The 14019-nt window shown below is 46.9% G+C and overlaps 2 protein-coding genes across 5 annotated transcripts in view; one reads left to right on the forward strand and one right to left on the reverse strand.

The window, feature by feature from the left end:
* LOC100115398 (follistatin-related protein 5) overlaps window positions 1-14019 on the forward strand; it is a 156077-nt gene continuing 142058 nt past the window's right edge. For 2 of the 4 annotated variants that reach the window (XM_031927797.2, XM_016983315.3), the window contains exon 1: window positions 1-619. The gene's annotated coding sequence lies outside the window, so the exon portion shown is untranslated. The remainder of the gene's footprint in view (window positions 620-14019) is intronic. The other 2 variants (XM_031927799.2, XM_031927798.2) reach the window with 2 other exon arrangements.
* On the reverse strand, window positions 9350-11301 carry LOC100115013 (endonuclease-like venom protein). The gene is made up of 4 exons (NM_001161615.1): window positions 11159-11301; window positions 10950-11085; window positions 10133-10750; window positions 9350-10068 (listed from the first exon to the last, which is right to left on the reverse strand). Exons 1-4 carry the CDS (start codon window positions 11255-11257, stop codon window positions 9410-9412), a joined length of 1512 nt encoding a protein of 503 aa, NP_001155087.1. The 5' UTR covers window positions 11258-11301; the 3' UTR covers window positions 9350-9409.

Raw genomic sequence — 14019 nt, forward strand, 5'->3', positions numbered from 1 at the left:
CACGTCAGTCGCTCCCTCAGTCCACCCCGAACAGGCCTTGCGCTCGGTGCTTGCTTCCGAGCCGCCCCCGCGTCGTCGCTATAAAACAATCTCACGTTCCTCCTCATTGCCGCCTGTCGCCGTCACGTGTTGTCGTTCGCTGACAACGACGCCAGCTGGAACTCATAGATGCAGACCCCGAGCCACTGTCGACCTTGAGAGGAAGAGAGCCGCTCCGGTATTTTGATTCGGCGTATACAGCGATATATAAGTACAGAGAGAGAGAGAGAGAGAGAGAGAGAGAGAGAGAGAGAGAGAGAGAGAGAGAGAGAGAGAGAGATCAAGGGAGAGAGGATAGAGAGACAGTCGCGTGCACGAGTGGTGCGCGCGTGCGCCGCATTCGAACTGCTATTATGACTGGAGAGCCGATCGCCAGCGGCGCAGTTGTGAAGTGATACATATATATTAAGTCGGCTACTGTGTGAGGTGTGCCCTTCGTATACCGTATTGTTACAATATAACGACACGCGCTGCTATACACCGCTCCACCATCCCCGCTGCTCTGTTCTGAGTCTTGGAAGGCAACGAAGAGAGAAGCTGCTCGAGGGGCGAGTAGAAGCTTCGTCTGCACTGCGGTCTGGTGAGTCTTCTTTTGTTTCGCGCGATGTTTTTACACGCCTGCCTCGAGTCTCGGCTTTCGCCTAACAAGTTCGAGTTTCGCGATGATTATTTTGACGGAATGGATGAGAGCTGCTCGTATTACCGCGTGTTTTTTTTTCTCTCACCTGCACACGCACTCATGCATATTCAAGCGAGAAAGTATTTGTAATGCGCATAACCAAAGCTCCCCCGTGACGCACACAACAAAGGCACATATCAATTCCCGTCAATCACGATCGACTCGCGCGGTGCGGACCAACAAAGCCCATTCGTCTCTCTCTCTCTCTCTCTCTCTCTCTCTCTCTCTCTCTCTCTCTCTCTCTCTGGCCCGATAACAAAGCGACTGCCCCCATTGCAATATAAATTATTCCCCGAATGGACGAGGGCCGAAACACGCTTATAAAATCGGCGCAACGAGCCGGATCGCGCTAGCACGCCGCGAGAGAGACCTCAAACGGCTCAAACAGCGCCGCTCTCCTGCACCACGTGGGCTTGAAAAAGAGTCGCGCGCGCGGCGGTGTATGTATACAGAGCGGCGCGCGATAAATGGTTATCGGGAGCAGTTTTGGACCCTCCGCACCGGAACAATGACCGAACCCGTCGCTTTGCCTGATATATCCGGGATGACGCGATTTTAACTGTTTTCTAGCTCGCCGCTCTCTGTGTGTATGTGGGTATATACGCTGCTTCATAATTCAGGTGTACGAGGGGCTCGAAGCTCGGTTTTGTTTTACGAGAGTCGTTGGCGGGGTGTGCTTGGTTTAAGTTTATTTATAGACGCGTTAGGTTCTATTTGCAGAAGCCGCGTATCCGTTATACGCGCGCGAATTAATTTTTTAAACGAAGCGAGCGACGCTTCGCGCGCGCGGAGATGAAGTATGGATTTTTCCGTGTGCATATTTTATCTATGTTTTGCAGTAGTATTTATTAAAATCGAATGTTTCTCCGCATGCCGTATAACTATGAGATAAGATGCGTTCGACGGATAAATCGCGAAAGTGGGACACAGGACGCCGATTCACTCGCGCGCAAAGTGCACCTCTGCTGCGCGTAAAATGCAACATTTTATTCATCTTCCTATACATATAGTAAAGGCAAGATCCCGATGCTAAAGTGGAGCGGAACTTTAATTTCCTCGCCATAATACAGCCCGAAGAATCTCTCGCGCAATTATCGTAAAAAAGGCATACGCGACTACACAGCACAGCAAAAAAGTGTCCGCGCTTAAAATTCCCTTTAACTCCATAGCGGCAAGCTCGAGTCGGCAATTAGGTGTCTCCCTTGGAAAAACTCGCTCGCTCGCGGCAAAACAACGAAGCCACTAGCGCACAGGGATTCATAAAAACGAACGAGCTCATTCGCCGGGTGGGAGCGAAGAGATTTGATCAAATGTCCGAAGGTTTGATTCGCGAGCGCGTTGAATACGAAATCGTGTGTCCGATGAATTCCGTTTGAAGTCTGCACCGGCAGCTCTTATGCTTGGTTTGTTTTTGCATAGAAGGCCGACGTCGAGGCACGCAGCTGCTTGCCTTTGGTGAAGCTTGTGTAGGTACGAATGCGCTGAACCGACGTCGAGTCTAATTTGAGCCGCTGTATCGTATACGAAAATGATTAAAAGATACTTCTGCCTGAGAGTAGTGTGTATACCACTGAAGTGGATGCAGTAGAGACGATCTTGAAAGGATAGATTGAGAAGACATCGTTTTGCAGGATGAAAGGATGACATTCAATTTTCGAAGGCTTTTCAGCGCGGGACAGTCGCGCGTGTGAAAGAGCCTCGGCTCGATCGAAACTTGCAGCGTCCTCGCGCAAGAGAACGGAACGAAACTCGGCCCCGAATCGCGCTGGATTTCCGGCTTTCGATTCATTAAAGTTTCACCGATAAACTGCCCAACGCCTCGGCGATTTCCGAAAAGCGCGCGAACCAATTAGGCTCGAAATAAAATTCCGGATTCGGCATAGATTGAAAAAGTTTCGCTCCGAAAATGTCACCCTTCCCTTCTCCCTCCCTCTCAATGTGTTTGCAGACGCGACTGGCGTCTAGCGCACTGGCCTATATTTTCCTTTGAGCGGAGACTGCTGCAGTGGAGGAAAATCCGAGAGAGCTGGAAAAAGGCTGAATAAGAGTGACATAGTACGGGCACGAGAACAAAAGCGAGGCGGCGCGTCAGACGAGATTTTCGCAAATACGCGTAATTTAATGAGCGGACTTCTCGGCAGGTGAATTCGGTTACGCGTATGTGAAATTTCACTCGCGGCTAGTCTAATTAAAACGACAGATTTCAAAGAACAAGCTTCTTTCGATCGTCGGCCGAGATATTAGTTCAACATCGGAAGTCCATTTGCGGGACACGATTCTAACTCGATTAATTTAGCCCGAGAGTGCAGGAGTCCTCTTCATTTGCTTCGCCGGCTCTGAACCTCTCGCGTCACTTATGCATCGGCGTACCGCAAGGGACTTTAATGATTCGCCCCCCGACGTCGGGGTCATCACGTCTCGTCGCTGCTCTGCAGCCTTATTATGGAGGAATTAAAAGGTTTCGAATGTACATTGCCTCATAACCCAAACAAGGGGCGCGCGCGCGTGTGTGTTTTTTTTTGTGAGTTGGTTTTGCTTTTTTTGCCGGCTGACGCGCTGCTTCCTGTCGATTATGAACGGTTGGAAGGATTGGACGGGGGAAGGGGAGTTTTTTGCGGGGGATGACGGATGCGGGCATGATGTTGGGAAGTTCATTATCGGGGAACAGATGGGAGGGAAAATCCGATGTTGCAACCCCATCTGCATGAGAGAACATTCTTCAATTCTACGAACAAGAGAGTGCATTATTAGGTAGTAAATTATACGCGTATCTTCCCTCGAGGAATGAGGGATTAAATTTCAAATAGCGAAGTACTTAGGATCGTCTCTTCTCGCGACTGATGAATAATTAATAAACCAACAAATTTCCATGCAAATCCTATTATTGTAATCCGCATTGTTTGTTTACGCAGCTCTCGCGCATTGTCGCTGTCGTCGTCGCAACTTTGATGAAAAGACGACGGCAACGAACAATTGTTATATAAAAGTGCTCGAGAGAGAGAGACTCGAGCCGTGTCTCGTAGGCGCAGGAGCGTTTGCGGGACCGAGCAATTTCAGTACTTACACTTCTCTCTCTCTCTCTCTCTCTCTCTCTCTCTCTCTCTCTCTCTCTCTCTCTCTCTCTCTCTCTCTCTCTTGACTCCCACTAGCAGCAGCAGCTCATGTATATATATGTATAACTCGGGCGCGCGCGTGGCAAGCAAGAAACTCTTCTTCTCTTGCTCTCCCTAACAAACCTTAATAACAACCTCGCGTCGCTCTTCATTACGTTGTTCACATTCGCGCTCGCGTTTCTGCAATTTTCTATTTGTGGAGGGGATTATTTTGAGCTTCTCTCTCTCGCGTGTACGTCTCTGCCATCAGCGTGTATGTCATTTAAACTTCGTAATTATTCGCGGAGCCGTCATTATTGCCGAAATTTCCGGCGGATAGTGTCTTTAATTAAACTTGGTTTGCAAAAATCGATATCGTGCATTCCAAATTCGTTTTAGGACTTACACGTCAGGACTAATTGCGATAATAACTCTCGAAAGAGCTACTGTATAGAAACTCAGTGCTGCTCAAGATCAAAGGAATACATACTCTGCAGTGCAGGTCCTCGTAAATATATGCACGAGAAGAGAAAGAAGGGTAAGGGTCGTTTGGCCGATCGAAGTCACCGCGAAACACATTCATAACGACACCGCAGACAGCCTCGAGCCTGTATCCCGTTTCATGCAGCGCCGCGCCGTTTTGCTCTCCTCCCCTCGGCTTGCGTCATCTCTCGCGTTGCAGCAGTTCGTTTTTTTTTCGAGGAGGGTCGTGTCGACCAAATGAGGGCGTACTTTTTGGAAATGATCAATTTCCTGGACACTAAACGACTCGGGGGGCTCTCTGTGTACGTCGCGGGTACTCCTGGCTGTTGCTACGAATATAGTATACGTGATGTGTTTTACTTCAGGGAGTTGAGAAGCATTTGATTTATTTAACTCGTTTCGAATTCTCTGGATGGATTCAATCAAATCACTCTTGAATTTAATTTCATCGAATTTTCGAGTGTATCTTCAAATCCAATTATTTCGAATTCGGAATAATCGATTATTCGGCTCTCAAACTCGATTCGCTATAACGAAATTTATCCTTTATAACCGAAAACACCCGAAAGAGTCCCGGCAATCGCGTTATTTCCACTTCGCACCCCTTCAACTCTCCGCACGCGTCTAAAACCGAAATCCTGCATTCCACAACCCGTCTCGCGAATACCGTTCAACGAATACGTCTCGAAAATACCTCGCATCGCGTAACCCACATATCCACGCGAGATCCAAGATTGAAAGGCAGCATATCCCCCTGCGACTACGTCACTAGCCGCCCAACGTCACACTCCCGCGAGGCTCGCTCCGTTTTATGTACCAGAGAGAGTTCGCAGGGGATAAGCCCGAATTAGGATGCGCGGCCGACGTTCGGCTTTCGCTGCAATGTCAGCCTCGGATGAGCAAACTGCGAGCCGAGAGGTAGGAATGAAATCGTTCGTGTTTGCGCGGCATGTGCGCGCGGCTCGGAATATAAAAGGGATTTTAAGGGGCTGCGCCAAGAGGCGTCGAGTTTTGCCGAAGTCGCACGCCGGTACGCATTGTGCAGGGATTCCTTTCGCCGAGCGAGATTATTATTATCATCAGTCGAGTGAGAGCTGGATTCTTATAATTGCAGTGTATGCACTTCGTGTGTGCTGAGATTTCAAACAATGCGTGCGATTTTTGCGCCAGCCATTGTCGTCATTATAATAATCCTATTGTTCGCGCGTTTCTTCTAAAACAATGCTGATGCGTGAAAAAATGCACGCGACACGACGATCAGCGGCGATAACTCACCCGAAAAGTATACACTACTAGAAAAACGAAAATCACCTCTGCTCCCATTATCGCAATTAAATTCACATTTGCCATTCAAACGACAAACATCCGTCTCTCTATTTCTCCCCCGAAAAAGGAAGTGCCCGTCACGGCAGGCCAGAGAGACGGTATAAATTTCGGTTCGCGCTGTATTGATATAGGCGCTTTAATTAATATATTCAGGATATTCAAATGTAGTCGCCGAATTACACGCGCCGAGCGACGAGGGGATCGCGCGACACGCCGCCGCGTACAGTTCGCTGATCACTCCTGCTTATAGTCTGCCTTCGCTGCAGTGCTACGCGCGTGCGGGTAAGCCCAGGTGCTATGCAGTTGAACACCTGCGCGAAGCCCAATAAGACGTGAGGAGACTTTGTTTGGGGTGGTTGCGTTGTTATGGATTTGCATATTCAGTTTATCGATAATTTTTCAATTTGGAATTGTTACCACGAGCAATACCTAATCCACCCCACAAGTACAAGTCTTCGGTCGACTGTTATCGCCGTTTTACACTCGGAGAGAAAAGGGAAAACTCGTAGTGACTCCTCGCACGAATCGTTCACTGCACATCAGTACAGACAGCGCAGCGTCGGATTAAGTCCTTTCATCCTAAATTCTCGGTCACGATTTCGCCTTCAATTCCCTAGCAAATTTGTCGAGAGATCCCCCGAAACTCGTCGTCCCCCGTATACGAGGGCGAGGTCCATTTAAATTTTATCGGCACTATCTCGCGATAATTTCCCTTATCTAAATTGCAGTTTTCTGGCCCCGCACGAGCTTCCAGCACCTAACGCTATCTCCGCTCCGTTTTCTAATTTACGAATGCCATTCCCTCGTTTTATACGAATTTCAAGTTACTCTATGCTGGGAATCTAATATCTATTATCAGGGCTGCAGATGCAGCCAGCGTATAGGGGCCAGTATTATAGTTCGCGCGCCGGGATATATTGCGGCGTTGAAGTTCCACAGCGGGGGCGTGCTTTGGAGGCGAAGTTGGAAGTGCAGCTGTTTGGAAATTTTGGCAAGTATTTTTGAAAATTGTTCTCCTCTGCGCATTAATGCGATTGCCGCGGCTAATTTGGTAGTCAAAGTGGATCTTTTCGGCCCGAGTCTGCTTTGATTTCGATCATTCGAGCGAAATTAATAGGCAAAAGGAAAACGGATAGTTAGACGGTAGCTCGAGCAAATACACCTCACCGCTGAGTAACGTTTAGCCGCATTAAAATTGTAAATAAGCTTTACGTCGAGCTGAACTTCATCCGGTTTACATCGAAATAGAAAAAAAATGTAAACACTTGTTCGTCAACCCCAGCAGTTTTCCCCCATCGCGATATATCTCAGACAACACAAAACGACCAGATCAGACAAATCCCGATAAAGCCGTCAAACGAACGATTTCTAACAGCCCGATACCCTCTATCCGGGCCTTAATTAAATTATCACTCGACTAGCCACTTAGCCCGGCGATAATCGGCGCAAACGTTCTCAGATCCCCGAAATCCTCGCAGTCACCGACACAACGCTGCAGCACAAAAGCAGCTTATACATATAATACAGCCCGACGCTGCGCCATCGCTCGGAAACTTTTGCCTTCGAGCCCCCGTTTGACGACCCACACACGCACGTACACATAGCAGAACCGGGACAGATGTCGCTCTCGCGTAATCGAGTTATCGGGGAGGGCGATACCCAGAGAGAAACGGCTCGAAAGTCGCTGGACCGTCCTTTTCGTGCACGAACGCTCGGCGTTTTATTTAGGGAACTGGCGACGCGCGCATGCCAAATGGAGCGCGTGCCTTTGATAATTCCGTGCAGCTATTCTCATTACGCCATGTTTCGGGGGTCCTTCTGTCTTTTTGTCCAAGAGCGCCAGGGGGTGTCCTTCTTCTCTGGAGACGAGGATTTTTCGCTGAAAGGGATGGCTTTTCTGGGATATCAAGAGTGAAGGTTGAGTTTCGATAAGAACGATGATACTCCATTTTCGACCGAAGATTTGATTAAGGAAATAGTCGAGCGCCTGTGTTCTGTATTTTCGGTGATTCTGTGTTTGCCCAGTAAACTCGCAAGACAAACAAGAGAATCTCGTCTAAGATAAAAAATCCAATTATTGGCCAGGATCATTCCTGCGGTCCTACCAGATAGTTCCGGAGTCCTAACGCTCGTCGTAACGGGAGCTTACGGGAAAGGAAAAAAAAGAAAGTCGCGAAATCCCACCAATAAACAGGCTCATCCCGCTGATCCCTTAAGGGCGTCGGAGGATAATTACACAGCCGACCTTCCGGTTCTCCTGTACACACCCGAGTGTATCCAGTCTCAATATGCAGCCGCAGCTTCCCTCCGTACAATACCTACTTATAATTACGACGATAGGAACTTTCTGCTTCGCCTCATAACCAATTTAACCGTATCCAGAATGTAAACGGTACTAGTGGAGCTCGCGCCCGCGCGGCTTATGCATAAAGCGCTTTATTGTGCATTCGGGAGCAATGCTATACACTGCGCGCGGCCCTCTGTTCCAAGCGATTGCAGGAGTTTCGTTTTACGGCGCGCGCGCCGCTCTGTAATTGTTTTCGCTCCGGATCCGGCAGAGACGTTTAGCGCGCGACGGTTCTTTCTCTGAGCCTCTCTCTCTCTCTCTCTCTCTCTCTCTCTCTCTCTCTCTCTCTCTCTCTCTCTTTCTCTCTCTGTTTGTTTACCCCACACGAGTTCTTTGAAGTGTTATCCGCACGGCGTCGCTTTGTTCGAGGCGTGTGAGAGAAAAACTAGAGGCTGTTTGTTGGTTCGCGGATTTCAGCGTCGATTCTTTCAATCCGCCGACTAGATCAGCGACGACGAGTTAAACGCGCTGCGGATTACCGCGCGCGGATGTACGAATTTAGACTGGCCGCGGGAGCACAGGCGAGCGGGTTTCAATTAGACGCGCGCGAATATCGACGGGCCAGTGAATCTTTAATAAAACGGATGGACGGACCGGCGCGTTCGAGTGGAATATTCCGCGCGCTGCAAGGAAGCTATATAGTTCGCGTCAAAAATAGGAGCGAGAGTTCGCCCGGCTAATTTCGGAAAGCTCACTCGAGCGCCGGTAACTCGATTCGAGGGATGAAAATTATTCTCGCTGCTGCTGCCGATTTTATTAATAAAATTTCCGCGAGCGAAATCGACCGCTAGCAGGGTGTCGACTTTTCTGGCCGCAACAAGCTCGATAGTACACGAAGCATGAAACGGAGAGTAAGGAAAATAACACTGGGAAGGCTGCAGCAGCAGCAGCAGAGGGCCGAACTATCGTCGCGGCGTGTTTTTTTTTAAATAGCCAAGAATAAAAGAGCGCGAAAAGCACAGCGCCGGGACAAAAGCTCTGGTTGCGCTTTGCCGGAAGTGAAAAGTGCGCCGCGTGACGTTGACGTATCGCGCCCGGAACGCGCGTATGTGCGGCGAGCCTCTGCTGCTACTGCATCGAATTCGCCTGTTTCGCCTGAGTCGAGACTTGATTTGTTCTGTCTAGCGCGCGTGCCGCCAGCCCGGCTTTTATTTATACCGGCCGGTTTTCGATTTTTTGCTTTCATCGACGCCATACTGCGGGGACGAAGCTTTGTTTCCATACTCATCTACTTTTTTGTTCGATCGGTTTTAGCTTGGTATAGAGGAGGTTTTAGTTAACTGTGGATCAGAGAGAATTTTGATTAATGCGGTCAAAAGCATTCGTGGACTAGGATAAGGTAAGAAAACCGATAGCCACTGGGGTGTCAATGATTGCGATTACTTTGCATGCTAAAGTAATGTAATTTGTATTTTAATTTGGTTACATTAATGCGCCTATACATCATTTTAATTCGTCTCTTTGTGGTGGATGCGATTCCGTAGTGTGATTTTCAACCTCGTTAGACGCTCTATCGCTGTTGGGTTTGCTTTCATAAAGTAATTCATTCACATTTTGAAATTCGGTAACATCGAAATTTACAATATTATGTGCCAGAAAATCGGAAACCTTGCAAATGTAACTGTATCCCTTGCCTACAGATTTAGGCTTCCATTTTGCCGGTACTCTACCCCCAGGTATCTGAAACATGGGCTCAGCGCAAATGTGATAGTCGCTTACCTCTTCATAATTTATGAATGGATTATTCACAGTCACGTAGACTATCCCTCTGTTGCTAAGGGGATCATGTACAAGCTTATAGAAGTATAGCGGCACTTGCATAGCCCTCAGTTCATCCGTTTTATAAAGGTGTATAAATTTCACAATGTTGGAATCCGCTGTATCGATCAGTTGTAAGATACTTAAAACTCCAGTGATTGTTACAAGGTCTTTCTTAAGATTGGCTGCCAATTCCACAATGTGTTCTTCCATACGAGCCCAATTGCCATCGTTAACAGGCTTATATTGAGGTGCTGTGTTCACGTAACGAAACGTGGCGACACCGGCAGCGGTGTAAACGAAGGTGGACTTCGGTGTCAGATGACCACGATTGAAAAAGATGCCTAGGAAAACATGAATATTAGTTTTCACATGATCAATGACATTCGAATAAAAAGAATAGCTTACCAGTGGATTTGTCGAAAAATTTGCAGTTCTCATCTCCGGTGCACGTCATTTGATTTTTAAAACTATTATACTGAGTGTCAATATTGTAAGCGTTATCCATATCTATAGTTAGAGTTCCACAGCAGTAAGTTTGGTCGAATCGCCTGTTCTTAGGTGTTTTCTGGCTACCAGCAATCCATTTAGAAATCATCGACTTCACATACGTGGTCGATGTTGCCAGATTGTCGTAATCAATATCCATGAGTTTTAAGAAGTACTCGTTTTCTGTGTAGAATCCAACTTCGTATTTACTAAGAACGCCCTCGCGTGCGTAATTTCCTTTGAAGACGATTGCGCTTTCAGGGGGTCGTTCACAAGTAAACGCACTGAAATCTGTCGGCAGTCCAAATTCAGGTGCGAATATTTGCCCGCAAACACACGTGGCCATCATGAATTGTCGAAGCGGTGCTACCTCTAATTTGTTGTTTTCTCCTGGGCAAGTTAAGAATATGGGGTCTCCGTGGGCCATATGGATGAAACCATTTTCATCGGGGTAGCGAAATTGGGTACGATCGAATGGCTCAATTAGAAGCGCGTGGTTGTATTTCAGCGTTTTTACATTAATTGTACAAGTTTTCACTGAAAATTTTAGTTCATATAATTTTTTAAAACTATCCGAGGCAAGACGTTTCAGACAGTAAACAGTATAAGCTTTTACACGAAAAAAAGCAACAGGAACAATTAGACAAATTGAACGCATTAATTTCACTCATTCATGTTACTTTTTTCGCTCGATAGCCTTATACATCACACGTATAGGTATTAAAATGATTATTACCATCTGGTTCAGATACATAATTGCATGTAATAGCTGTTAGGCTTGTCAGGAGTCCTGCGAGAAAATTCTGTTTGAAACGTACCATAACGGGATCTTTGGCATCGCCCAGCATTCGTTTGCTTCTGTGAATGGTGACCTAAAGAGAAACGTTTTCTGTATTAATATTAATAATAATATTATATTATGCTTAAAAATTTCGAATAACTTACATTTTGTACGTCTGTTACGTTCGTTTGTTGAAATGCGTGAGCAAGTTGTAAGATAACGAACAGCGCAAGAAAGAGAATATTCTTTTTTGAGCAATGCATGATGGAAAATATATTCAAACAAGAAGCAGAAGTATATTTAAAGTGAGGAACTCGTAGCAAACTAGCATTTTTATACTATTCACAGAGGTAAAATCATATTGCGTGATAAGGCGCACATAGGTCACGCTAATTCGTGTTTGTTGAAAAATACTGTTAGAGCGTACTAGCGTATGTAAAAATTTCGACACCGTATTGCAATTTTCAAGCAGCATACTGAAACTAGATTCATTCCATTAACTGAATGATATTTCGTTACTATTGCTCAACATTCGGTAGCTTCTAAAGCTCCAAATCAATAAGAGAAGCTAATCATCTAACGAAGGCCTCATCGCACGAATCGTCTCTTAAACAAAGGAACTTAATAATTCAGTTCACGCAATGCACTAAAAGCCGGGAACGTTACAGTTCAAAATTGAATCCACCAACCCTAATACTTTTATACTCGTGCAAGCCGCAAACTTGATGCCCTTACTCATTCGCGTGTCTCTTCTCAACCCTCATCACCAAAAGAAACGCACGACAATTCGGAACCCTTTGAGGGCTGTCTGCTGACAAGCGCATACATGCGTAAAAACGGTTGGCGCAATCCTCGGTTTTAGTTGTCTCAACTTCATCAATTTTTGATTATAGGCTAATTTCATACCAGGTATTATTTAATTCAAGTATTTTACGGCAAACTTAATCTAAGATGAAAAAAAAATGTAACCGTAGAACCCATAGTCGTTAAAATTATCAGCAACTCGTGCAGCGAGTGCTTTGAAACTCACGACTCGCAGCCTACTCCACGTGCGGCTCCAAGAGTCTTTCATATTTTATACAATCGTCTTTAGTACTTCCCCTCTTGGGGGGAGAGGCTTCGTCGCACGCTCGTTACTTTTTCTCTTTGTCTGGCCTTACCGATCCCTCGTGTGTCTTCTCGTGCGCCGAGCGGTAATCGAATCGCTCTGATCGTCGATTTCCGTAACTCGATTGCGTCGCTGCGCGGTTTTTGTCTTATCTATTTTTTCACTCTACGCTTGCTACGAGTTCACTTATTGTTTCGGGCGAAATATCCTTTCAAACATTATCCCATCCATATAACGCAGAATTTTCCGTTTTTTTTTTGTTCTTTCGCAAGAGCACCGCGGACTGCTCGCGATCGAACCGGAGAAAATCCGACATAACGACGGAGAATTAAAGGCCGTCGCGCGCAACGTGTTTTTCCTACTTTCCGAGCAATTTTCGCGCTATATAATACTGTCCGCGTCCCCCTGCTCTCGTTGAAATCCGGAATTATTGAAATAACGACGTCGAGGAGAAATTCAGCAGCGTAAAAACGTGCCCATTGTTTTTTAATGTCCCTCGTTCTCGGAACCCGGCTACATAAGCTCGTGTGCGCGCGAGGGTCGTCGAAAATCCGGCAAGATATAGCCGGAGAGAGAAAGAGAAGCTATATACGAGAGGGCAATAGCAATGGCCAGCGGCTTGCATTATGCATGTTCCCGTGACTCCTCGTCTTTTCCACCCCCGTGAGCGCGTGCTTCGAGACTCCCTGCGTGTATAGACCTTTACCCAGATAGCCGATCGTTCTATACACTTATTCTCCGTTTCGCGCCCCGCGAGCTTCTCCTTCTTCTCTCCGCGCAGCTTTGACGTGTAACGGGTGACTCGTGAATAAGAGCTTTCGCCTCTCTGCTTATTCTCTTTTGTGTTTATTTCGACTCTTTTCAATTGGTCGATGAGTTTGCGTCGTTATGGATTTCTGGCGGAACTAGTCCGCCCGACCTGGATACACGAAATGCAATTAAATGGCACGAAAGATCGTAACAAACTCGCGGCGACAAACAGGAGCCAAATAAAAGTTGAGGATGAAATTTAAAATTCGCGCAGGGATGACTGCAGCGCGCGCGGGACTACGTGAGCCAGTTTAAAAAAGTTGTACCTCGCTCGTTAATCCGATATTTTACAACGAAATTAGTTTAGCCTACCTGTGCTCCCGCGAACTTTTCAACATAAAAACCCAGATTCTGCAGAAAAAACAGGGCGGAAAAAAAGTCGGAAAGTCGCGCGCGGCGTGTATACAGCCAAAACTTGGCGAAAGCTGGCTTTGGTCAAACTCTGGGAGAGAGAGAGAGAGAGAGAGAGAGAGAGAGAGAGAGAGAGAGAGAGAGAGAGAGAGAGAGAGAGAGAGAGAGAGAAAGACAAAAAGCTAGACTTTATCTGCGTAACGGAGCGGAAGCTTAGAGAGAAAGCTGCAGACTCTCGCTCGGGGGTGTTTACGGAGCCTTAATAGGAATCGACTTTCGCGAGCAGCGGCGCCGAGTCATTTCGCAGTGATCTTAATGAGATTGTCTCTTGTCGGTACAAGATTCTTCTAGGGAAATAAAACTGACGCGCCCGCGAACCTCCTTGCGCGGGGGGATACCTATCTTTCGGAAGCAATTCAGCGGGCGGGCTTTTCTTTGTCGTCAGAGGGGGCGACTCGTTTCGACGAAGCCGTCGCGCGTGATTATAACGAGACGCGTAGCTTTCGCTGGAATCGAGTTATGCTATTATTATGATTCAAAATTTCCATTGTTTTTCGGCAGCACTCAACGCTCACAAAGCATCCGCAGAGCTGCGAATGAACGACGCAGACGCATTTCGCGAAATTAAAAATCCAAAACGAAAACATAGAGAAAAATCCAACTGCGCCGCCGCCGGTGTCGCTTTCCAAAACACGCGCGCATCGGTGGATGTGAAAAAAAGTCCGCTGCTGAAAAAGCCGCGTCGAAAGCGACTAG

The sequence above is a fragment of the Nasonia vitripennis genome, chromosome 3, assembly GCF_009193385.2.
Source record: "Nasonia vitripennis strain AsymCx chromosome 3, Nvit_psr_1.1, whole genome shotgun sequence".
NCBI classification, from domain to species: Eukaryota; Metazoa; Arthropoda; class Insecta; order Hymenoptera; family Pteromalidae; genus Nasonia; species Nasonia vitripennis.

What these genes read in the sequence shown, in the direction of transcription:
- LOC100115013 (NM_001161615.1), bottom strand. Translation starts at nt 11,257, where the DNA reads ATGCATTGCTCAAAAAAGAATATTCTCTTTCTTGCGCTGTTCGTTATC. An exon ending in ACGTAACAGACGTACAAAAT is followed by an intron (nt 11,086 to 11,158) that starts GTAAGTTATTCG and finishes GTTTCTCTTTAG; the next exon opens with GTCACCATTCACAGAAGCAA. An exon ending in ATTTTTCGACAAATCCACTG is followed by an intron (nt 10,069 to 10,132) that starts GTAAGCTATTCT and finishes ATGTTTTCCTAG; the next exon opens with GCATCTTTTTCAATCGTGGT.